Genomic DNA, 27,720 nt, shown 5'->3' with positions numbered 1-27,720 from the left:
AAATTAGCAAATGCCAGTGCACTGCGGAACTAACGTTAACGTATTAATAACAAATAACTCATTTTGCATCTAAACATGAGATAAGCACAACATAAACAGACCATTGGTCACTTGTAAACCTTATACTGTGGTTTACATGGTTGCATGTTCAAGAGTGTGAAACAAAAATATGACTTAGTTTCTTGTGTTTCATTATGATTGCTGAGGTCAATTAACCACACAAATATTGACTAATTATTGCTAAATTGCTTTTAAACAATAACAAATACAATAACCTGTTGATTCCTCCCTCTTTTCACACTATAGATGTGATTTGCTCAAGTTGTATTAAGGAAAAATTGCAATCGTAGTCTTTCCAAGCATCTAATAATGGGCATTGTAAATACAACAAGTTATCCCAGTTATATTAGTGACCTCTGGAATCACAACTGCTACCTAACTGTTTTAAAATGTATTTTCTGTATAAAATATTTGTAAAGTGCACCCTTTTGTGGGCATCTGGAGCGCAAAATAGAAGTATTAAAAATGGCAAAATATGTTATAAACTGGTTACTTATTGCAGCTCGCATGGAGAATTGTCAAATAGGCTCATGAGTGTTCATCCATGTTGCAAACATCAAACATCTTCTTATGTCATGATCTCTGTCTGCAGTTATTCATATTAATTTCTGAATTCATAGTACAAAGCTGTTAAAGCTACGCAAAGTTCATCAGTTTTTAGAAACATGTTGTAAACTGTACGAGACTTAAGAATCACCATCAGCATAAGAGCAACTACATTTTCCTTTATAGTTTGATTTGGGCCAAACACAAGAGTTAGCCTTGTGAAAAGAGTGTGTGCGCATGTATGTGTGTCAGTCAGACAGTGTTACACTCTTCGTTTACTGCTGTAATTTGAATCTTTGTACAAAATGTACAGTAAGTTTGAGAGACATGGAAAAAAGCAACATATACACTGAAAACACTTCGTATAGAGACAGAATCAGGCAAAGGGGCGTTTGGTACTCAAATCTCACTCACTTATTGCTGCAGCGAGTCTTGAACTAGAAAATAAAGAAAAAATAAAAGAGGAAAAGTAAACGTACTAAAATGTCATAGCTTAACATCTCCCCCGCCCCATCCCACGGCCCCAACCAAAAAAATAATATATTTATATATATATTTATATATATACCTGTACCACATTTTGCACGAAACACAACATGTTCAAAACCGGTCAAACGTTAGTTTTTGATTCAAATTATGGCGTTTTGGAAACAACATATAAAATGACAAATAAATAAAAAGAAAATAAATACTTTGTTTGCGTAACAAAGTGGACCATTGAAGCACCAAAGGCTGGCCCCTGCTTTCATGTGATTGGGTAGCAGGACAGGAAGTTGTGGTACAGAGAAGGGTTACAATTGGTCAATGTCCGGTGATGGGTGGCCTGTTTTGTTAGTATGTCAGTTTTTAGAGCAGCTTTTTTTTTGTCTTGGGTTTTTCTTCTCCATTTTTTAATAAAGAAGTAAACATGAATACCAGGGGAGGGGGGATATTAACCCAAATCTGAATGTGCAGCTATCAAAACAATTTGTACACTTAATACATTGACAGATTTTCCCGTCCTTTTCACGTTTTTAGCAAAGGAATTTGGTTTTTACGAAGAGACAAGCAATGTTTTTGCATTTGGATTATTTTCTCCTTCAACAGAGTTAAAGCTAAAACAAACAAACGGAAAAAAACGCCCCAGGCCCTGCCTCTCAAAATGCTGACCGATTGTTCCTGACCCAAAAGGCAAAGGAAACCTGTAAAAGCAAACAAATATATATAAATAATATATTTACACATATAAATATATATTTATATATACTGTATATAATGTTTCTTGCTTTCTTGTTTACTACACAGCATCAGACATTTTACCTTGAATTCTAAAACATAAACCAGAGGCAGGTTAAATGAATGAAAATAAAAAATGCAAGGGGACAACACAAAAATGTGACAGACAGCAGCCCCCCCTCCAAACTCCGCAGATGAGCAGTGCCGGTAAAGGTTGCGCTTAGTGGCTGATCCGACACCAGTGTCACGGTTTTTCTCTTGAAGTTGGATCTGGATCAGCGCAAATGGGCAACTTCTACCCAGAGTCTGATGAGTGATCAGGCGATCGGGGAGGTCAAAGTTCGAGGGAATTGACGGAGGCAGGGCAGAGCCAAACAGCGCAATGAAACATATCTTACTTACATCTTAGCTCATTTTACACGTACAGTCGTGATCAAGGCACAAGGAGCTTCTACAAGTTACGTATTTTCTTCAATAAAGTTGTACAAAATAATACATTTTACAGTCTGTACAAGAATAATGATCCAGCAGAAAAATCTAAAGCCAGGCTAAAGGGCAGGAGAGGTTGGGGAGGGGAGAAGAGAGCGTCTAGACCATCCGTTAGACATCCACACGTGTCTCGCGCAACAACTGTCTTGCCCTCAGTCTAATGAAATCCCCACGTGTCAGTGTCAGTTTTTGCAGCAGGGAGGAGACGAGAGAGAAACAGAAGTATCAGACACGGAAAAACAGGGGCAGAGAGCAACTGGGAAACAGTGGCTTGGAAAAGAGGAGGTTTAAAACGGTGCATATTTTGCAAATTGTGCACACCAATACACAACTGGGGAAACTAACAAACAGAAAAAAGTTTGTGTAATTACAGGTATATAATATATATATATATATATATACATACATATATATCTATATATATATATATATATAGTTTGGATTTTTATGCACTGCATTTAGTTCACTGTTCTGCATGAATCTAGCATTGCATGCGCTCGCATCTCCTGCGATGGATCTCGAGAAGGGAGTCATGTGATGGGTCTTGTGTTCAAAGTCATTCTCCGCTCCTCACGCAACCCGGGGCAGTAACCCATCCAAACCCTCCTTTTTATGTTGTTGTTTTTTGGTGGAAAAAGAAACAAATTTTGCTCTACATTCTTTTTTATAAGTCCATCGAAATTCTTTTGCTCTCCTCCTAGGGCAGGTCTGTTCACCCATGGGGGTGGGGGTTTTGGAATAGGAGAGGGGGGGACACGCCAGTCTCACACAGGCACTAAACGTTCAACAGGACCAAAAATGATGGAGGATAACAGCGTGTATGTATGCTTTGTGCGTGCGCATCAATATAAGTAATGTGTGTTAGGCATATGATCAGAAAGTAGACAGCTCGACGTGTAACATACATAGGATTGCGGGTCAGGAGTTTAGCTGGACGCATTATGTGTCTGTATGTGTACGAAATGGCTTACTCGTCCTGAGCAGACCCTTTAATGTGTGAGTTGAGTTCCAGCAGTCCTGGACAGTTTTTATACTTTTCTCCCTCCCCTCCCTCTCACGCGTTTTATTTTCCACTCTCTCTTTATTCGTTATTTGTAACATCGGTAGTCCTTGGCTGTGTTAACAAGTTTTTTTTTGCCAGATATCACAGCCATTTGCTTTCATCAGTAACACAGTGCGTGCCCTTGCCCCGCCCACAGTCACTCAGGATGGAGAAAGGCCATGTGTTTGTGTTTCTTTATATATATAATATATATATGTATATATACATATACTTATATATATACTGTGCATGTGTGTGTATGTGGTGTAAGAGGTGGGGACTCATCAGTCTGAAGGTTCGTGGTTTGATATTGGGGCATGATGTAGGGCAGGGGGCCTAAAGAAAGTTCAGGTGGCGAGTTTGCGTCCCGTTGTCACTGCTGCGATCACAAGAGTTCGTACTGCCGTAGGTGCATGCGCTGGATGATGTCTCTGCAGTCGTTAAACACTCGGCGGATGTTTTCCGTATCCACGGCACAGGTGAAGTGAGGGTAGCAGTAGTGCCGACCGTCTCCACTCGCTGTACTGATCCTCTGCAAGGACAAAGAAGCATAAATCTTCAATAGCGTGATATCCACTGAAATAAGCTCACGCGACACTAAATTAAGTAGTTTAGAAAGTAGTTTCATGGTTGGTAGGAAATATTGTAATGCAGTTATTGCCAGGTTTGGACCTTGTGTAATGTGTTTTCATTGATGCGTTCGATACCACAGAAAGATCTGACTCACCAGGAACTCGTCTCGGATAAAATATTTTGCTCTCGTAACCCGCGGATCTTCTCCAGGCTCTGGGGTTGCTGTTAGACGGAAAGGTGCAATTTTTGATTAGCACACAACAACAGTCAGTTCCGATCTGTATTCTGTAATCACTTTTTACTGACCATCATCTGGTGTGGTGTAGCGTGCAAACTCTGGGAAGTAATCCTCGATTTTTGATTTCCCCGCCAGAACCTTCTCAGCCAGCAGGTCTTGCTTGTTTAGGAACAGAATGACAGATATGGTTCGAAGCCACCTGGAAAATAAGGAAAGTTAAACAATTATGCTTGCCCACATTAACGTTGAGACCCAAATGCGAGGTTATAGGGCGGGTGTAGCAAAGGTATTCTAATATTGTAGTTGAGTTTAAGGGCATGTTTACGCATCGTTGCATTTTTGAAAAGCTTAATGTACGCACATTGTCAAAACGATCCCTGTTCACATGGATCCACGAAAAGGGGTAAAAGAGCTTTATTATGCACGGCAGGCCAGTTGGCGATGTCACTTTGTAAAGATATGCCTGTGCGAATACGCATTTTTCCACAGAGCTGTAAATAAATAGTGTGAGGGTGTGTGAGGTTACCTATTATTCCAGATGTTCTTAAAGAGGTTTAGTGCCTCCTGGAGTCTGTTGGTCTGATTGTCCTCTCGGAGCACCATGTTATAACTGCTGCTGGCTACCACGAAAATGATGGCCGTCACATCTGTAGCCAAAGAGAAAGAATTTAGCATTTTGCTGCCATGAAATCAAAACTGACCATATTGACACAAAGTGAATTGATAAATGCTTTTTTGTGAACAATTGCTTTTTCTGCATGTCATCTTATATATTTTATATTCAGAAACTCGGTTTAACTCTGTCATTTACCATCAGTATTCTATCAAGTATTATGAATGTATCTGGATAAAATCGGCCACCCGACACTCTAGATAAAGCATCAGTCATTTAGAAATATATATCGGTCGACTACTAATTCATTTTAATAAAGACAATTACCATTGAAACACTGGATCCATTTTCTGCGTTCGTCCCTCTGTCCTCCAACATCAAACATACTGCAAGAGAACAGAAACCCATCACTCAAAAGCCCAAAGTCACGATATATCATAATTAGGCTTTATCTATTTGTATAGAATAGTTTGTCGTAGCCTAACTCTTTAAACTCTAGTGCTGTTTAAAATATTATGACCGCCGACTCACTGAAAATTGACTTTGTCCACTTGGAATCTTGTCTCAAAGATTCCCGAAGTCAAAACTCTGCATCGGAGCAAGTCCTTAAAGGGAAGACAGAATGGTGGCAATGGTGGTTAAGCAAATACAAAAAAAGAAAGGAGTGAAGATTGTTGTGTTTGATTCCTGTGTGTGCATATTTACAATCCACATACCTGATCAGTAGGAGTGTAGTCGCTCTGCTTTACAGTGTCAATCCTGTCCAGGAAACTACAAGGAAGTACAGAAAAAACATTACAATTAAAGGATTTATTTATAATCAATAGATGTGTGTGGCATACACACGGTAGATCTCTACATGACTCAAAGCGGAAATGAGTCATGACTATTTGTTTATAAATGTCTTGTCTTGCGTGTTGGTTTTTTGCAGATGTATGTTAATATAAATAATCTTAGCCTTTACCACAAAGTTTCAAATAAACAAAATAAACGACAATATTCAAAACCTTTCATTTGTAAAATACTTAAATTACAGGAACGTGCTAAAAATGGCAGTGTAACATGAATATATAAATTAGTATGTCATAGAACTTTCAACAAAAATACAATGTTGTTCTGTTAATAACTAAAATACTGCAATACAAAATGACTAACATGTTGGTCATACTAGCCACAGTACAATACTAGGTAAATTACTTCTAAATGCTTTATTACGATTAAAGCATACACAACGTTCTCCTATAAGTCAGCACACATAACCACTGTATGTTTTGTAATAGTCATATAACAGCGCTCAAATAGTGCCACCGTCTAAATCATAACATTTCTGTGTAAATACAAGTAATCATGTAACTTGTGTAACCGCATTATATCATATTTTATATTCCATTGTAATATATAAAACAATATTACAATTGTGTCCGTTTAATTTCCAAAGCAGCAGTTCTTCATCACACCTCTCGACATGACTTCCACATACATTTTAAATCACCGCAACGGCAGAAAAAACTGACACCCGAGCCGCAAAGCGAGCCAGCAGGTGGCGCATGTTTGTGCTGGAGATCAAAGCAGGCAGGGTTCTGAGTCATAGTGATCAGAGCGCCCAGACGCTGCTGCTCTAGTCAATGGATCGGCTCTAGTGAGAGGCAACATAGAGGGAAAGAGAGGGCAAAACAGAGGGAGGGAGGGCGATCGAGAATTGCTGTCTTCGTCAGGCTGCTCTCCGGAGAAACGGCTGCGAACGCGCAGGAGGAACAAGATGGTGGGACAGCTGAAACTCGGCTCCTGGATCCTTGTCCACGCACCTTATATGCAGAAAGATCAGCAAATTCACCGGAATTTGAGCATTTTTAAATAGAAATTCTCAATTCTCAACCTCTGCGTGTTCATTTGTAGGGTTGGGAACAGATAAAGCCTATTCGGTTCCAAGCAGTCTCCAAAAAACGTATTAACATCACGTCTGCATTCTCCTGCCCATGGATCCGAACAACGTAGCCTACTAAAATACTCTAGATTCAGTAGCAGAAGACTGGCAATGGCAAAACTTCTCGTTTATCATGTAAATTCAATACGTTTAAAGGACAAGATGGCATCGCAAAAAAATGTTGTGTCACACTCAATGACAAAGCGCAACCGTTGTAGTCTGACTGGCGAGCAAATGACTCACGAGCCAGATGTTTATAAAGAAATACAAAATACAGGAAGTGATTGCCTTGACTCGAATGCTGACTAATTTAATCATGGCGATTTATATTTGAGCCGCAACTTAAAATTAACAATACTTAGGTATGTGTACTATTTAAAATTGTGTTTTGTCATGTGATGGTCATTACCTTTGGTTAATGTCTAAGGTGTTTATGTTAAATACATTTTTTTTAAATGTGTACAGTCAAAAATATATTTTTTCTATTAATAATTGTTTAAACTCCAAAAGGTTTCCCTATTCGTTAAATATAATTCCTGTTAAAAGGTTACAGAATTTCTTGCTGTGTTCAACACGATTAAAACCACTAGAAATGTTTATCTCAAAACCAACACAAAGAAATGCAGAAAAGCCCTTAGACTCCGCCTGCCGATGACAATCTTTGCGGTTCTCAAACGTCTGCATTCTGCAAAAAGAACGCTGTATTTTAATACTACAATACTATGTAGCGTTACGATAAAAACTACGACGATTCGAAGGACATACAGTCTTCTTTTAAAAGTACTGAAACCTTTCAGGAAATGACACATCCAGAATTGTTAGTTGAAATCAGAATCAAAACAATAATTGTTTAATTCCCTACGCATCCCATCTCTTTCTCTGCACTGAAATCGGAGAAAGCGAGAGGAATCAGCAGACCGGACGCGTCCGCGCACCCCCTTCCAACTAAGACAGGAATGTGACATAGAGGGTTGAAATGTGACGGCAAGGCTGTAGGTCCCACACACAGCCGTATGGGCCTGAAACTGCACCGGCGTGGGTGCATGCGACACATACAGGCAGGCCAAAAAAATGAAAGTACTGAACTGCGGCGCATGACTTGGAAGAGGCGGCAGAAACCGAGAAATAAAAGAGAAGGCAAACAATGGAATAGACTGACTGGAGACAAAATAACTAAAGGAGCAATGCAGACGGACGGACAGACAGGGGCTTTGCACAAGCACTTGTGTTGGGACCACAGACGTTGTCTAACACCATATCTCAATTATTGCCTTTCTTTCTAATAATAGAAGGATTCCAACAATAGCCGGTCTGCTGGTCAGACATGACACAACTCATGGCCCTCTGGGTAGAGAACGCATATATAGCCTCTGCTGTCGTAATGCCAAGCAGAAGAGACAGCTATAGCTCCGACGCAGTATATTTAGGCCTGCTAATCCAAACCCAACTCGAGTGGAATTCTAGAATTCAAACACCCGCCCGGCAGGAAGTTCGAGAACGTGAAATTCTAGTTGCGTCGACCTCTGTCAACAGTGGCAACGTTTCAAACGCTGCAACGTGGATTGTGGTTAGAAAAGCAGAAAAAGGACATTAAAGTCACGGTGCTACATCTGAGCTGTTCTGGGATTGTCACGCGGCTCAATTTGATCAGACAGCAACTTCAATAAACAAAAAGATATTAAAACACGTCGAGCATTATATGGATTGTATAATGGCACGTACGCACATACCATCACAGAAATGCGGTTTGGTCCAAGTCACATGATTCATGTTTGTCTCCCTTTAACATGTAAAACAGGCCAACTCATCTACACAAAGAAAAGCACGGATGACTAACTAAAAAGAAATCTTGTCCCAACAAGTTAATTGATCCTACATATTAAAGGTTATCTTTTAAGAATGATCTAAAACAAAAATATTAAAATACATCTTAACATCTTGAAAAATCGACTTTCGGGTCGAAGATCTTGGATTGATAATACAAAGGGATTAGTATTAATGCAATATTAGATAAAAGACGCTAAACGTATATAAAAATTGCTTAAAACAATCGTGCGACTGACATATTATCCAGAACAAAAAAAAACATAAAAGTTTAACGTTTTTAAACCCCTTAAGTACATATATAAGAGTCACTTAAGTCTTTAATATGTCCTTATTTAGAACTATATTTTTGTCAATTTTATATCTGCAAGTTTCAAACTTTTCTTGTATAAACAACGGACAGATCTGGGGATATCTATTTCATATTAATTACTTATTCGCTTTTAAAACGGATTTTGGGCCGAACAAAAATTAGTAATTTATCACGCAGACTGTGTGTTTGAGCCAAACAGCTGTTCTATGGTTTCCAAAGAAACACTCCAACATACTGTACTACTACTAACAATATTTAATGCATTTATAGATTATTTTAAAGGTCACAGAATTACTCGCACCTCTTAAAAACCAAATATGTTCCCGAGACGGCAATACAGTACATCCAAGGTAAAACATTTCCATTTATATATTTTTTATTTATTGGAGACAAAAAAAGATACAAATTATCGATAATGGAACGTCTTGGTGAAGACTTGAATATTTTGTCCCTGCAGCTAAACAATTGACTTTTTCTGTAATAGACCACAGCAATACATGTCCTTGAAAATATCTGATAAAAAAGTAAATAAACCAAACAAGATATTTATTAACTTTCTTTCCTCTAAAAACAATCATTGCTTTTGATAAATCATAAATCGATCAAAGAAAGATCTGCCAACGAATAGGAGAATGATCCGTTTGCCGATGGTGTATTTGCAGCTGATAATATCCTCATCGCTTACTAATCTGGTTAATGTTACGGCTCATCTAGTTAACAGTCGAGTATAACGAGTGTGGATTAGGCCGGCAAATACGACAAACGCTGTATAGTCACGTGTGTGCGTGGCACGGTACAGGGATCTATCAGCGAGTCTTTTCAGAAACACTGTGGCGTTCAACAACAAAAGTTTATTGTTGAAAAAACACAGCTGCATCATTTGCAACTGTTTATATTGTTCCCATCTCAAAGGAAAAAATGTGGTGGACGACAACGTCCGACATCATACAATCTTCGCAAACAAGGTTTCTCTTGCATTGTACAAAACAAAGCCGACTCCTTTCCCTTCTGCAGATATTCAACTTCAACAACAATGATATCGATTGCCTCCGATGGATGTTCTCCGCCTTACGTGCCAATTCTGTAAGTCGGCGGTAAAGGAATGGCAGAAAAAAGGGAACGGTGGAAGAGAAAGAAAATAGAGAAGGCTGTGTCTGACATTACAGCGGCGCTCCAAAAATAGCTCCCTGGCGCCCTGGCCTCCAGCTCGGTTGTCATAGCGACAGAACCACAGGCGCTATAAATAGACTATCAGCTCCAAATCTTGTGTGACTGGAGAGAGGCCAGAGAGAGGGAGAGACAGACAGAAAGAGGAAAAGAAAAGTGTGTGCGAGAGGTGGAGAAGGGCCAGTCAAAAAGAGAGAGGAAAAAAAGATTGAGAGAGAAAACAGGTCTGGTTTCGCAGAGCCGGGAGGGGGGGAGAGAGAGAGCGAGAGAGCGAGAGAGAGAGAGAGAGAGAGAGCGCGAGAGAGAAAGAGAGCGAGAGAGAGAGCGAGAGAGCGAGAGCGGGAGAGAGAGAGAGAGAGAGAGAGAGAGAGCGGGAGAGAGAGAGAGAGAGAGAGAGAGAGAGAGAGAGAGAGAGAGAGAGAGAGAGACAGAGAGAGAGAGAGAGAGAGAGAGAGAGAGAGAGAAACATGGCGGATGATTTAGGAATTTTCTTTTCTCCCCACACGCAAGATGAAACGTGAACAAGCACAAAGGCATTTCTCTGATCAACCAAAATATAGAAATGTCTCATATAATATCATCAGATTTGATGCGTTACGTATGCTACACATGTTTCTATAAATGCGGAAAGCATTTAGGGAGTTTTGTCCAGTTTTGCATGTGCATTAGACCGCAATGTTTCTTTGGTTTACGGAAATGCATACAACTCGCAGCATGTTGTATTAAACAGAATTGCACGTTGCAAATTTCTGAAAGAAGCAGGAACACAGCATTTCTCAAGTTCACGGATACACAGAGAACCAACTGATTACTTTGGTATACAATATTGGATAAAGACATCTGCTAAATGCCCAGATATAAATGCTTCCTACTTGAACAAAGAATGTTGCTACTGACCTATTGCCCAGAACAGCGTCATATTAAAAATATCATGCAAGAAGTCCTCAAGAAGATTTTGTTGTAATGTCAAAAAGACAGCATGACGACGCATGAAAACTGTTCCGCCCTCTAATGACGAAAGTAAGACGGATTGGGCGGAGCATCTGTTAACAAACTCCTCCCCTTCAACTGTCAGTATCATTTCAATATGCAACGGCTGTTATTATAGTGTAAATCACGTGTAATTGGACGCTTGAACATTTTGAGTTTACTCGCATCATTCGCGCGTGAAATTTGCTTCCTTATAGACGCAAATTCATGTCATGGGAGGGGCTTCTGCCAGGCGGCTCCAGTCTCGTTGCGAAATTGCTGACATGGATTTTGTTGAGAGGGTAGCTGCGCATTATGTGCAATGGAAGCCTGAAGAACGACGTAGACGCCGTGTCTGGGTCCATCAGATCCTTCTGAGGCGCAGTTCTTGAGGGCCTACGCTCACTATGTCATAATCACAGCCCTACTACTGATTTGTTAACGTGGCGCGAATTTTCCCCAAAGTTCCAATTTTTTAACTCGCGCGAATCACGCGAACGCTCAATTTGCACCGCCTCATTCGCGCGAATCGCACCGCAAGTAGGTCTACACATCTTTGCTTTGACTTAACACTAACGCTTTACGCTTCATTCGCGTTTGGTGTGAACTCTATTATACATCGATACGCAACGAAAAATGCAAGCCACACCCACTAATTTTCTCGAAATTAATTTTCACTCGGAAATGCGTCACAATAAAGTAAAAAGGATCGCAACTTCTGGTTCACGGTGACTTTAAAAGTGAATATGAAAAGTATTTGAGGTCTGAAAAAACAAAGAGCACCTCTTCTGTAATTCTGACCTGTTTCTATTTGCACGTATTGTGCAAATAGAAACCATATTTTTATTTGAAATATAATATTGCTAGTAGTTCCCAAAAATTGTTCATTATAAATAGAAAATTCAGAAATATTCTCTTAATTTTTTCCATGGCTGTATATTAAAATCCCACAGAACATATTGTCCATTTAAGCAATGACAAAGGTCACAAATTAGTTAGTTTATTACAATTTATCTGTACACTGGATTTATGAAACAAACGGCACCAAATGCAAAGCTTTTTAGCTTACAAACTAACAAATGTAATCCTCTGAAAACCATGTAATAATTCGTCACATTCAACCATCTCAGCCATTTTCTGTCACTGCAGTTACTCGACGGGCAGAAACAGGAAGAGCTGGTCAGGACGGGAGAGAAGAAAAAGTTGAACAAAACAAACAGCGATGTTCTTTTCTCGCTTCGCGTAGACGCTTTTGTTCACCCCGGCGTCAACGATAACGTTATTGAGCCCACAGAACTGCTGCGGCTCAGAAACAAAGATGAATGAAAACACAAACACCCTCAATATCGACACCTGGCCATGTGACAGGAAGAGCCTTGAAAACACAGAGGATGAATAATGAGCTCATAACGGTACTAGCGAGCATCAGCCGCTCGTCTCTAGTTAAACGTGCGTGTGCAGGCTAAAACCTCGCTGACGTTCCTCTCCTTCTCTCATTGCATTCGGAAGGTTCCAAGTGGCCTTCTGAACACTAGCGAGTGCCCACCCTTTATCACTTTAAGCTAATTTTTCCCATTCAGAGGAGAGATGCATTATTTGCAGATTCCCTCTCTCTCAAACGGTCTCTTTCTGGTGTGCGCGAGTTAAAAATAGCCCTCTCTCTGCTCTACGTTTACATAAGCTTGCAGCGGGGAGGGGCGGGGGGGCCACTTCCGGTCGAAACGGCTCAGCCCAGCGTCTGATCCACAACCACCACCAGTGGCTGTAAGAGAGGACGGGATACAGTCGTACGAACATGCGCACACACACACGTCGCAATGCATGAACTCTTTGAATTTAAAGCGAACCCTCAAACATTATCTTCATGTCGTTTTCAACCATCTATCTGTCCAATACTCAACATCTCTCTTTCATGTTCCTGCATTGCTTCCTGTCATCTCGCAAATGTATAAATCAGACAGATATATGCTATACATGCTGTAAAGTGAGACAGACAGTTTAAGTCCAAGTCAAGTCTATGCACACGACCGATCTGAACCACAACGTTCCTGCCACGCAGCATCAGTCTGGACAAAATGACTCGCTTTCGAATACAAAGTATTGCTCCATGAAACAGCATTTTTATAGATTTGAATAGAACCAGTTTTCAATGTTTGGAGCAATGAGTAAGTAGAAGTCATGAAATGTGTGTGTTTACACCATTAGTCAAATGTTTAAACATAATTTACTCAATTAATACTTGATGATATTTTTAGTAAACAAATGTTTGAATTTCTTAATCTGTAAAAACTCAAATCAGTTATTAGACAAATACTTAAACGGTTCATGTTTAAACCATGTCCTTTATTATTATAAAAAAAATTAATAATATGAAATATTGATAGGTCACTTGTTAATAATCACTTGTTTTATCGTTTAAGCTGTCGGGAAATGTCAGTTGTTTTTCAACCCACATAAACGTAAGTACACAAAGCGAATTTTATGTTTCAAACAGAATGATGATATACAGTAAGTACAACTTTTTTTTTTAGAAACATTAGACCAAACAGTGTATATTCACTATTACATACAACAAGTCACTAAGTATGACTTTGCTTGATTTTACGAATAATCGTTTGTGTTATTTCACAACATTACTGTCCACTTCATACTTATAAAGAATAGTTGCGGTTTAATTTTGTTCTGTAATGTACATGCACAACTGATTGAGAAAGAGATTTAACAGAATACTCACTACTGTGCACAGTCGATCAGCTGGTACTCATTGGATCTTTCAAAGCAAGCTCTCACTCCATCGTCCTGCCACAGGGTCTTCGTGTGTTCATAAAACTCCTGTTGGGTAGAAAAGCATAAGAGACGGCAAACCATTAACTCGTCATCAAAATGTAAACAAATCACCTTCGTAGTTTGGCCAGGTATGGATGTATTTACATGCTTTCAAAGAGCCTGTATGAACCATAATTGTCGTGATCTTAACTCGCTGCACATTTGAGGGATTTTTAGCATTCGAACTTGGGCTGTCAAACAATTAATTGCGATTAATCACATTTGGATTGAAAGTTTGTGTTTATATAATATATGTCTGTGCACTGTGCATATTCATTTTGTATTCATTAAAACAAACATACATGCAAATATTTCAGAAAAATATAAAATGAACAAACATTCATATATAATATCAATATATATAGATAAAAGTTGATATTTCATAAATATGTATACATGTGTGTGTATGTGTTTATTAATACAAAATGCATGTGCACAGTACACAGACATATATTATGTAAACACAAACTTTGTGTTGTTTGCAGGGGCGTAGCAGCCATTTTAAAAGTGGGGGGGGACAGCTGTCAGGTGATGTGACCCTCAAAGGCCAAACTAATTAAGCACATAATGTACATGTATGTATATTAAATTCTATATAGAATACATGTTGGCATTTTAGAGCAGCTTGGGAAATGCCATGATAGCAAAAAGTCTAGTAAACTCTATTGGAACACACCGCTGCCTTTCCCAAATAACAAATTTTATTCAACAATTTGAACATGAAATAATTCCTTAAAACATTGGCAAGTAGTCACAATTAAGAAAACACTGCCTCGTCTATACTCAAATCTCACCTGTTTACATTCTGGAGAGGTCGAGTTATTGTCCTCCCCTCTCTCTGTCACTGACGTGACTGCCTGCCTTTTCTACAGACCGGTTAAAGTTAAGAACATAACGGTAATGAATTAAAGTACTAAATGTGATAAAGTATGATCAAACATGATGAGTATTCTGCCCAAAACTACTTTTCTTTAGTGGGAATTAAGGATAATTCCATTCAGGACACAAGCGGCGCGACAAAAGAAACCAATAACAGTTATGCATTTTCTCATTTAGCAGACGCTTTCATCCAAAGCGTGGAGGAGAGAATATAACACGCACTCTGCGTGATGTGATGCGTCACAGGCCTCGTTCCTGTCACGTCGCATCGTGTTATTGCGACATAACACATACTTAAAGTGTGCGTTTGAGAAAAGAACAATCTACTTTTTCTGGGGCGCATATCCTACCCCAAAACCGCTAAAAGAGCAAAGAAGTGAATGAAAAGAATCACGAGCGCAAATCCCATCGGTAGATTTAAATCACTTGGCCGACACGCCCAAAAGATGATTCGGCTTGTGATTGGCTGAATGTTAATTCACTTAAATCCAAGTAACAAACCAGAGAACACGGGCTGAAATAGAGGCAGTGGGTCAACAATAGCGCAGAGGACAGAATCAACTTTCTAACTGCTACGCCCCGGTTTGTATGGTTAAATTGGTATTGGTAAAGAAAACAAGTCATTTAAGAGCAAACACCAATATTAATACATTAAATATTGTTAAATGGATTGTTTCACCAATACTCCAGAGCTCCATTGGGAAAATGAATCACAAGTCTTTAAAGACAAAGGCAAAATTTTGGTGATGAATGTTATATTAGCGGTGGATATAACGCTTGATTTGCAGATCATTTGAAACTGATAGATGGAGCCGTTCCAGCGCTAAAAGATGCCAGACATGAACTGCACTTGGTAAGTGAAACTGAGTCATATGTTTGTGTTTTGATGGCAATCGGCACGTACGTGCATTATGTAAACAACACACTTATTTTGGATCAACACTTATACAGGGATAATGTGTTGATGTATTGTGTGCTCGTGCTTTAGTTCCGCCCATTGCACGCCTTCAAGAAGATCGACTGTTTTCGGAAATAATCGTACTGCTGTGATGTCCAGTACGATGATGTGTAATCGTTCTTAAGTGTGATGTGATCAAACTAAATACTATTTGAAGATATGAAGTATGCCATACTACTCTATAGGTACTCAAGATTAATACGAGATGCCAGAAACCTCCGCTTTAAGCATAACACATGGCTGAATAAATGATCTATACTTTAGCAGTAGACATTTATAAAGTTTAAACAAAGTGACGCACTGCACAACAGACAATGAAGTATGAACGACATTCTTATAAGCGAATGTGACACAGATAAAAGAGTCTTCCTTTGTAAAGCTGTTAACATGTAGCGTTAGGGTGGCACGAAGAGAACCGGCTGGTTCACAGGGTGCATAAGAGAATGTTGGAGCAAAACTTATGCTCGATCGTTGTTCGTGCGTTTGGATATGGTAGTGCTCACACTGAATCGGCTCATCTGAAAGAAGCACCACTACACAATTTGATCCCAAATATTTATATAGTTATTTGTATATAGTAATAATCAAATGTTTATTGTGGTATGATGTCTTATGCCATTATACAAGCAAAAATATGACTTATAATATGATCAAACATTGTCAAAATATATATGCACAAAAGCTGGAGCGCTTGACTTCATACAATTCTTGCCAAACAAGAAGATGAGGTAAGGCCTTAGCATTTTATATTTTGTAGAATCTTAAGATTCTTTTAACTTTAAAACCTGTCGAAAATCAAGAAAAACAATACAAGCTGCTTTATTGCTAAATGAAATGCAGCCGGTGACTTCACACCTTTTATATATATTCAAATGCTTCATGAAAGAACCAAACCGACCAGCTCCGAGAGGAATTTAAACAGGCCACACAGAGTTATGGGAAGTGTTGTTTTGTTGAAAGTTAAAAATCATAATGTGGCTTCTGCGGAAGTTTTCTTTGTCACGCTCTCACCGCAGATTTTGAAGACTTAATTCTCTATGTAGAAATGGAGTTTTACTGTTATTGCACTTCATTACACACAACACCACCAACATCAAATAATCCTCCCAAAATCCTACATTAATACTGAAACTGTACTATACAGAACATGTGCCAGCAGTATTTTGGCTCTGTGACGTAAACACAGTACGCACAATCGTGTTTCGTAAATAACTTGACCATGACAGTATGATGCTATGTAAACCAACTAAACCTGCCAATATTTGGTGTGTGGTGTTTCAGGTGTAGGGTAACGCTCAAGCTTGTCGTGTGTGCAATTTTTTATCTCGTTGACATTTGTCCTTTCATCAGTTTCCGCCAAGCTTCAAAGCTAATAAGCGGAACATGGTTTAATAATATACTCTGTAAAAACCTAAGACTCATTGACAAAGTAGGCTATTTTATATTCTAAAGTGTCATGGCTACGTTATAAATGTCAATAATTACTTTTCCTTTTTTATTCTCGTCTCTTTTCAGCCACACAATCAACCAGTTAGACTGGTTCCCATCGGGCCCTGGGGCCACTGAGGGACGTACAGAGCGAGAGAGGGTTGGGCAGAATCTTCTTTCTAGTCCACATCCACTCAATTCTGAAGTTTAACAGTAATGGCGACAACAAATCCCGTCCAAAACATACATACAATCTCAAAATCCTCCTAAACTATGATAATGTTCATCAGGTTTGTAGTAAACAAAAATCCAAATCACTTATTCATGATATAATAATGTTACGTAATGTCTATCAACCGATGCGACTATGAAGTTATTCTACTAGTGAGTACTCCACGTGGAAAAACTATGACTTCTCTGTTTTTAAGCCCACAGGGCCACCAGGTTCGAGTCCCCTGTAATTAAATCTTAGCCAGGGCCCACTGTCGTGGGTCAGAGCACCTGTCGGGGTGATGAGGGAGCAGGGAAGTCCTGGGTGTCAAAGTGTGTGGCTCAGGTGCGGCCTCTCTTAAGGGAGAGTTTAGAGGTTATTACATAATCAGTCGTAATGAACTCCGCACCATTATACCATAGTGTCACACAACCACACACCCATGTCTCCCTCAGGTGGGGCGCTCTTTCAATTCCCCTTTGTGTTGTCCCTAAGCAAAGAATAGCTTCTAATTTTAATTGCGCAAAGCACATGAGAAGAAAAACCAAACACATGGGAAAACTTGTGCTTTAATCTCACGTGAACATTCTTTGCATTTATTCAGAATCCCACAACACCTGTAGCATCTTCAGGTCAAATGTCAGGTGTATGTAGTATGTTATGACATTTCTGCTATCATTTACCCACTCTTGTGTCTTTCCGAAGACATGACTTGCCATCCTTTGTGGAATACAAACTAGCAAAATCTCCAAGATGCTCTTTTATATACAGTAAAAGTGAATGGGACTGGAAGCAGCCACAGTCACCCTACACTCTCTTGTTTAGGTAAGAAAAAATTATTGTTATAAAAATATTTCTTTTTAAGTGTATGTACGCTTATCAAACATTATTTGTAAGTGTATTCCAACTGAAAAGGGAGATGAAACACTAATGGAAACAAAAATAGGGGTGATGGAGTGACTGAATACCATTCTACTCACCGATGTAAACTCAAAGTCCTTCTGATTGGCTAAATTGAGGATGTAATCGATTCGAAACCGATTTGCTGGACAGGCTAACTGAACCGGAGGTGCCAAAGCGGACATTGCCGACACAATAGTCTAAAGAAGAGCAAAGACAGTCACAATTTTGTATGAATGAATTAGTAATTCACATTTTCATTATATACATAGTGCATGTTTTGCTACAAAAACTTACCTCTATAGCTTCTTTTATATTATTCTTGATGTCCTGAATTTTCTGTTTTTTCTCTCTGTAAAAAAAGCGCTTTCAAAGTTTAGCATTCACTTCGAATATAGAAGTAAATAACTTGGTTGTAACATTAGAAATAACATGAATCCATTCATCGCATTAACTTTAGAAAAGTAGTCCACATGAATGAATAACAGTTTTACAATCCAACAAATAAACGTATAAGCTTTGCATTGCTTGTGACCTAAAGCTGTTAATCATTACTTTTTTTACATTTCCATAAATGCTACATACAACGTATTGAAACATAATTTTACTTAGGAACATATAACAGAAAGAATAGTACCATAAACTACGCTCTGATGTTGATCTTCTGTAAGGAAGCTACACAGAGCACTCGATTTCTATTTAATACATGTAGTTGAGTAACTTTAGAAGATATCAAATAAACACATTTAACAAATCCTGACAGTGAAATAAATGACATGCCCAAAGAAAACAACAAATCGACTAGGATTAATACTGAAACGGAGAACAATACAGCTGAAGAGTTCATGCCAATTGAATTAAATTGCATTTTACTCTAAATCATACTTGCCTTTTACTCATATTAATCATTACACATAATGTCCAAGGGAAAAAACTTAGTTGGGTCCACGTTTGACAACATTAACAAAACACATAGATGCGAAACTTATACTTACTCAGCATTGAAGCCATTGACATGTAAAATGCGCATCTGTTTGACGATGGTGCTTTTCCCCGATTCTCCAGCCCCTAAGAGACGAGCAGAAGAAAGATATAAATCACAAGGGATGTGGGGGGGGTTCGGATATCACCTGATTCAACAGGAATAATTAATTAGATTTCACAGTAGCATTTCTTTTAAATGGCAAACTAAACATGCAGCCCCAGCAGAAAATCTGTGCACAGTAAAAGGAAAAATGGTCTGACCGCTCTGTGACATTGAAACAAAACTTGTTTCAATGATTAATATGACTATCTATAACCGCCATAATTTTCCTGAAATACTTATAATTCCTGATACGCTCCAATGTCACCATGCACGCACTTATGAGTGAACACCAACTTGTTTCGCCAAATGAGATTGCAAACTAAAGCAAAAAAGCATCAAGATCATTTCATCACCGTATCACAACACCATCTGAAGTCTCAGTGAGCCGGGTTTCTCAAACGTACACAAAACTGAACGATTCAATTTATGACCAAAGTTACCATCTGGGTTTCCTAGTTTTAAAAAAGAGAAGGGTTGACTCAGTCCCGCTGGCTTAAGGTACCATCTACAGAAACACCAAAACTGAGAAGCACCTTACATTAAGACCCCAAGTCCAGATGTATGAGGAAAACATCTTTATCTCGACTCACGCGTTGTTACCAGGGTTCAATCGTGTTAAAGGAGCCGGTTTGCATACAGGAATTCCACTTTTGCGATCCAATAATTATACTTGCACCGGCAAATCATATATTATGACACTGGAACTATTTAGAAATGTACCATTTGCTTCCTTTAATACCAAAGAGTATCGTTTCAAGTGTTACGCTGTGCTTCAAAGCAACACTTTGATTTGCAATGCATTTTTAACCATACTAAGCAAACAGGCTGTCATACAGAACGGGTTTGTTTTCGAGTCAGTGAAACCAGTTTCTAAAACACTAACTTACATCAAACTAGAATTAAAACAAACGCACGGCAGCCTACTTCTGGGCTCAGGGCAGTGGACCTATTTGAGAAAGACATGAACAAAACGTCTCATCCGTACAAACCTAAAGACTCAGAATTCAGAGGATCGAACCAAAATGTCCCATTTCTTTTTTTACAATAAACATGTTATGGTAAAGACTCCCTGATAGGTCACGGGCACATGGATTAATAATACGAATGTGGTAGAAAAGAGATAAAGAAGATACAAACAAAAAAGGTCAGAGCAAGGCATGCTCAGATTCCCCAAAAGATGCTTGTGAATGACATTTGTATAAAGATGAGCACGCTGTTTCTATGACTAGCAAGGCAATCTAGACCAAAGACCAATCCAATAACACAAAGCTGTGTAAAGAAACGTGTCTGGTAGTGCTGTTTGTGATTGTGAGTGTGGCGAGATAGCATGATTCAAATGAATGGACGTGACGTATCAAATCAGGTAAACCCAAATATTTCCATAACGCCAAACCTCTCGATCATAAACCAACGGTGAGATTTTAAAGGTGTATATGCAAACTAGATTGTTATAACCCGAGCCCTTGCTGTCAAATCCCACGGCACACGAATCCCAATGAAGTGCGTGTAAAATCGCAAAGCACACGACTCCATCACAACACGACGTCCAGCAGGGAAGTATGTGCAGCAGTTTACAGCCCAACCTACCTAACAGTAGTAGTCGATGGGTCGCCCTGTAGATCTGTTTGTCTTTCTGAAGCTGCTTCTCTATCTTTTTGTTTGCTTCCCTCTGGGCCTTCTCCTCGTTTCTCTGGTCCTCAGTCTTACTGTTGCCCAAACAACCCATTTTCCCAAAAACCCAAGAAAAGTTTTGGGGTGGGGTGGCGGGGGGGAGGCGAGTGTACCGTGTGAATAAATCGTCCAAATTCCTCGATTTGGCCTCCGATCAAAACACTTTGATGGAAAACCGGGACATTTATATTCGTATACACATCACCCTCCTGGATTTAGAGAGGGTCGGGGTCGTTCTCGCAAAGGGGGATATGTGAACGCTATTAGGACGGGAGGGCTCGAGGTGGTGGTGAAAACACTAGGCCGGCCTACAGACGGCCGAGTCCCGTCGCGCGTTCGCTGCTATAAAATAATACGAGATTTCGCCGAAATCGCTATCCGCGTGCGAACGTGCATCCAGCGAAGCCTTCGACGTTACATGAACGGTGTCGTTGCGGGCTTCCCGCGACGCCTTTTCCGAGGAGCAGGAATCCAAACGCGCTTTAGCGAATTTCCCGTCGCGAATCCATGGTCGCCTTCCCGAAATAACGGATCTGCCCACCGCTCCTTTTTAAAATCGACAGCTCCACGAGACGCGATTAATTTCGGTTTGTCGATGAGGGAGTCGGGCAGAACGAGATCGAAAGGGTGGCAGCAAATTAAAAAAATAAATATTTCCACCAAAATGACGGCATGTGGATCATTCCGCCCTGCGCCGTGGCCGACGTGAACCTTTTAACTCCGTTCTGAAACGACGTTGCCTCAGAAAAAAAATACGTCGCCGGAGCTTCAAAAAAGACAAAAATCCCCCAAAGATAGTCGTTATTTTCCCTCCTGTTCTGGTTACGGTGACTGATGGTCGCCTTTTTTCGGCTCGTCCAAATCAAAAGAGGCCCTTTGCCGTCTTCTCCGTTACCGTAATTTGAATTTCTTCTCACATCCGTGGCTACGCGTTGACGCGAGCTGAGATCCGTACGGTTCGTTCGACCGCAGATGCAAATGCGACAGTTTGGGGGAAATCCGTCGATGTTTTACCGGCTATCGGAGTCCGCTGTCAGGCTACGCTTTGTATCCTTCTTGAATTCGGGTGGTGGATCGGCGATACATGTGCATTGGAATAAGTCGAGATAAATCCGATACCACGATGACAGCGATTTCCCTACGGACGGAGCGGGTTGCCTCCCCGATAGTCGTGGATGAATCCCTTTCGAGGGAGTATTTTTAGCGATTATTTCCTTTTCTCTGTGAATTCTACATTGAGATAGATAGCGTTGAAGAGATGGGTGGGGCAAACAGCTCTCATTGAACCCTGAGTAATCACATGACAGCCAGAAAACGTCAGCAAGCGGCGATTCTGCGGAGAAAAGGCGCCCTCTTTGAAGACGTGATTCATACGTGATGAAGTTCGCGATTCGACCCGATTAATCTGCGACTGACGTTATCTGCATTATCGCCGGCTACTTGTCCTTCGCGGTCGAACACGCAGGCTTCAAGCAGTAGACAACATTTAGTCTATACTTTGTCTAGTGTACTTAAAAGCTTGCCTGGTTAGTTCTTCGTGGGTAAAGTAACACGTTTCACATGCAAAACAACGAAGATTAGCCTAATCGGAATCGATCGGAGGCTAGAATCGTTCAAATGTTCTTGATGTGGATGATTCGTCTCAAATGTTACATTGTAGCAGCAGTTGGGTTGATTCTGAAGGCAAGGTCATCTTTTGAGAATTGAAGTTTTTGGAGGACCACCTCGGATACTAAAGTGGGCTTTAATTAAAACTACCACTATTACTGTGGAAATAAACTGCCAAATTATCAGAAGGGAACATTTCAATATTTATAATTGCTGTGGAGATGTAAAAACTAAGTATTAAAGGATTCTTCCTAATGTTTGAAAAGTCCAAGCGCTTTGAAATGTATTTTACGATTGAGAGACCCCCTAACTGATATGTGCCACTATGGCAACCGCAGGTAAAACATTTCGAGATGATTCACCATCCAAAGGTATAAAACAGTCCCACATTTACGTTCAGGGGAATGCTTAAAGTGCTGTTAATAATTAAAGCCTGACATTAGCTTTCCAAACTCCTTCAATATTTAGAATTTAAATTTCCTGTTGAAAGTCATTTGTGATTATCTTATTGTTACAACTGTAAATATGAAGGCAGTTTGCTTTTAGGATAAAACATTTTTTTTGTTCTTAAAGAATTTCTGACATTGGTTATGTTGTCCGTTTAAATAATTATTATTAAGTTGGAGTTACACTTACAGCCTAACATACACAAATGTTCTAACGTTAACTTTGACTTGTTCATTTTAATCATAAATATAAAACATACTTATTTGTAGGTTTTAAACAAAAGGTTTAAAATAGTGTCATGACGATACAGAGAGTAAACCAAATAATCTAAATACAGAACTTCTAGGATGAGAGATCATGGCACTTGGACCGAGTTACTGTGATGTCAACAAATAAAAGATAAACTTGTGAATGACAGTGACCGAAATGGAAAATGACGTTGCGTGGAGCTATTTTTTGACTCGCTGTGGTCTATTTTATGATCCTTTAATCTTTGTTTGATGTTACGGGACACAGACTAAACAGTTCTACTAAAGTGAAGTCTGGTTCCCGATTCAGTTTGTTTTAAGAGTGAATTGCAGATGCTCAAACCTGAAAAATGACAGCAAAGTTTACATTTACACATTTGGCAGATGCTTCTATCCAAAGCGACTTATAGTGCATTATCCTATACATTTGTTCATAAGTATGTGCAATCCCCTGGGATCCAACCCACGACCTTGGCGTTGTTAGCGCTAGAGCTGTGCAATTAATCGAAAATCAATCGTAATCGTCAATTTTGGCCTTCATCAATTACAAAAACATTGAGGAAAACAATCACTGTGCCGCACTCCATTTGCAAGGATCCTCTCTTTTTTGTAGTATAAATCCACAGCGCACAGCTTTACAGTGGTTCAGCAGTGCTATTTCTTTACATTTATTTTTTCAGTTAAATTCAGAGTTTAAAAGCCAAGTTTTTTCTATTTCCTATGATGTTTTAAAGGTTAATGAGTAATCGTGTTAAATAATCGGTATCTCAATATTTGCCAAAATAATCGTGATTATGATTTGTGTCATAATTGAGCAGCACTAGTTAGCACCACGCTCTTACCACTGAGCTACAGGAATTCTAAAGTTCACTACACGAGTCATCTTCCTGATCTTGATGAATGGACACACCCAAACACAATACTTTATGCTTTGGTCAAACACTGATACAATGAATGCTATTAAAATAAACATATTTTTGGAGACATATAATCCCCTTTAAGTGTGAAAAGTGCATATATCACAGGTTGGGGGTTTGTCTGCTGCACTAGGATGTAGTACCAGAAGGTGGCAGCATTCTACAATATTAGATAAGATTTGTGGTACCAAACTGAACACTAGGCCATGTGCATCCAGAACTTTGTACACAAGCCAATTTAACAATGTCCTTTTTTAGCAATCCTTTAATGACATTACAAGGGGGATTCCACTGAGTCTAAATGAGGATCATTTTAATGCACTGCAAAACAGTCTTGTCCTGTGATGTCCTGAGTTAGTAATGGTAGTTTGTGGTAGTTTTGGGTTCTTATTGCACAAGCATCATCGAGATCTATTGCCTATAAACAGTTTAGTATTTCGTTTTAATTTATGTTTCCTGAAAAACGGGAGAGAAACAAAATCATAAGTTTTGTGTAGCCAACAGGCAATTCTATTAAAAACTGGATGTGGTATGTGTTGAATTCCTTGTCATGGCGAGCATTTAGACGGAGGCAAAAAGCTGCACGATCAACAGTAGACTCCTTATGGTCTCACTCCATCTGATTTCATGCAATATTTGATCTCTTATGAGAGGAAGTGATTGCGTTTTAGTGAGCAATCACAACATGCAATTACTTAAACTAATCCGTAAGATGGGATGCTTGTGGGCTCGCAGCTGCGAGCAATGAGATCCAGCTTAAAGAACAAAGAAAACAGTCTAACGGCCACATCAAAAGACACAGTGGGCCAAACCGAGCTACAAATATTCTCATCGTGGCTGATTCCGCTTTAAATCGACAAACGATAATCATGCCCAAAAAAGCAAACAGAAAAATGATATTCTGTAAACAAAACTCATAACCACACTCCTCTCTCAAACAAACATGCATGCATGCACTGATGCACGCAGACACGATACGGAGTTTCTTAACCTACATAGGTTGCAATCACCAGCTTTGTATGTGTGTGTGTGTGTCATCTGTTTTCGAACATGCACCCGCATGACTGAAGTATTTTGGTCACAGAGCTTAAACAGTTTCTTCAATTGTTTCGAAGGGCTGCCCTTAAAAAAAGAAACTGTTCTTAAAAAGGTAGAAGCATATGAGGCATTATGTAAAACCACTTTCAAAACCAAAGGGGCGATCTGAGAATGCAATAAGTTCAGACTCGACATTGTAATTGTTTGACGTTTTTAACACTTTTGCCAAGAAATTATTCATGTATTCTGATCTAAAGGCCTCGATTTCATTCTATCTTGAAATAATCATTACATTTAACACGGAATTACAATTTGCTTGCATACCTGGAGGGCTACAGTCCTGCAGAGTAAAGAAATAGTTTACCTTTCTGAGGTTAAGCGATCAGTGTACGAGAAAATGTTTGATTAAATCTCATTGTTTCTGGCATGTCTTTTCATAGTTCATCTGCCAATGTCATTCGGTTATTAACACATTTTAATGTTAATTAAACTCCAAGTTTTAATTCAGTGCTCTTGTGGATTGTTTATGTTTCAGTTCTGATAAATGAGCTCAAAATATTATTGTTTTCTCACTCACATATTCTTAATGAGATTTTTGTTAACGTTTTGATACCTTTAATGATGGATTCTTTATGAGGCTTCAGACAGGGACATAAGTGGCTTATAAAATGTGCTTGACATTTAAAAAAATCTGTTTCTGTTGAGCTGAAAAAAGGACCTCATGTACATCTGGGATGCCATGAGGATGAACTATTACTTGTGCGTTCCAACCCTGGACTTGCACACTTTCTTTTCATTTTTAAGTAACAATGAAGATCTTTAGTAGCTTCTTCATTAGTGGAGGAGATAAACTTTGCACGACTTTGCTTTACAGGAATGTATTTACACACCTTCGAGCAACACAGAATATTCTAGAACACCAGGACACATTACTGTTCCTTAAATTACTTTTTAGTCTAAATAAAGGCAGCTATTATATATGACAAATATGTATGTAAGTAGTATGACGTATAAGAAAATAACATAAACAAGGAACCATTTTCTATAAAACAAATAATGCCAATTTTCTTGACAGATTAGATCACGACCAGATGCATTCAGTTTTACTTATGACACACAATTTGACAAAATGTACATTTGTAACTTTAGTTTATGCAAAGATACTGCTAACATATTAAGAACGCAACAAAGTTCATTAAAGCTTATTTAATGTAACTATATTCTCACATTCATAACACCGAGTTACATTTGACTCCTGCTGTCACTTTTATATTCCTTCAGGACTTCAGGATAGATCATAAAATAGGATTGTTATTGTTACGCAATTAAAGTTACACCAAAAATACTCATCGTAATAAGAGGGAGAAAATAAAGAAAACAAACTATTCGTAAAAAAGTCTAAAAACCCGTTTTGAAGAAGAATTTATTAAACTGCAGTAAATTTCAAATGGACCTATTTCACAGGCCTGTGATGACGCGTTCAACGGTCATCAGGATTGTAAATCCGCCAACATTTTTTTATTTTAATTTTTTTAACGCATGTGTGTTTATTACACATACTTCATATTATATACATTTGCATCAAATGATATATATAAATATATTATATAAACAAAAGTTGTTAACGCTAATGCAGGGTGTTTCTGATACAGCATCTATGAAAGTCGCCTAAAATTTGACATCATTCTCTCTTTTGACTGCGATCATCAGACTTATTTTGTTGAATGTCTCGTTGAGTTTTTCTTTTCCTATTTGAGCAAATGAGAATGCACAAAATATATTTGTGCTAGTCTCCCATTCACCGCTACAGAAATGTACCCCACCATGACGCCTTCCGCAGCTGACAAAACCCCAAACGTGGGTCCACAGTGAACCTTTAAGTTTGAACCTTATCATAGTAAATCAATATAAAAAGTATACTACAGTATATGCTCTTTCATTCATTTAGTATATAACACCATACTGTAGTACGCATGAACAAAGTGTACAAGTTGCAACAATTTGCTAGTACTAAAGCATACTACAGTATTCACTGTACTAGTTCCTCTAAATTATACAAAACTACAAGTATACAACAGTCATTTTTTTACACTGAGGCTTTACACTGTTGAAAGGATATTCCATATTGAAGAATATAAAACAAGGATGTGATTCAGCCTTCAGTGCGTTTTGTCAAGGTGAAAGCTATGGTTACTATGGTAACTTCTTTGCACTGGACCGGCCAGAACAAACTTTAAATGGGATGCATCTGCCTCTACTAAACTAGGCCTGCTGTCCTGTGACAAGACACCTACCTAATAAGAGAAGCCGGTGCGTTTGTTTATATTCTCTCTTCTCCGCTTTCAGGCTGTCGTCAATGTTGCGGCTTCTCTTTTTCTCCGCTTTGATCCGCGCCCTCTCCTCCACCCGCCGCTGCCGATCCAAATGACCCGACTCGGGATCGATCCCGGGATTCGCACCGGTCCGTCCTCCGGTGTACGTGACGGCAGACCGTGACAACCTCAGTCTAAAGCTGTGACACATCCCCAT

General features: G+C 39.1%; 1 protein-coding gene across 2 annotated transcripts; it reads right to left on the bottom strand.

The window, feature by feature from the left end:
* Positions 1-746: 746 nt before the first annotated feature.
* gnas (GNAS complex locus) lies at positions 747-27,720 on the bottom strand (the record flags this gene model as incomplete). Of its 2 annotated transcripts, none has more annotated exons than XM_079459919.1 (12): positions 747-3,884; positions 4,080-4,147; positions 4,232-4,362; positions 4,690-4,810; positions 5,104-5,162; positions 5,308-5,381; positions 5,493-5,547; positions 13,708-13,805; positions 18,256-18,375; positions 18,473-18,527; positions 19,171-19,243; positions 27,486-27,720. In XM_079459919.1, the coding sequence occupies 12 exons, from the start codon at positions 27,718-27,720 to the stop codon at positions 3,738-3,740; spliced, it is 1,236 nt and encodes a 411-aa protein (XP_079316045.1). In that variant the 3' UTR covers positions 747-3,737. The 2 variants fall into 2 exon arrangements, with proteins under 2 accessions (XP_079316045.1, XP_079316044.1); XM_079459918.1 differs by lacking the exon at positions 27,486-27,720 and adding an exon at positions 20,850-22,221.

This window comes from Barbatula barbatula (genome assembly GCF_947034865.1).
Source record: "Barbatula barbatula genome assembly, chromosome: 7".
NCBI classification, from domain to species: Eukaryota; Metazoa; Chordata; class Actinopteri; order Cypriniformes; family Nemacheilidae; genus Barbatula; species Barbatula barbatula.
The sequence above is the reverse complement of the archived record's forward strand: the minus strand, read 5'-3'. Positions and strand labels throughout refer to the sequence as shown.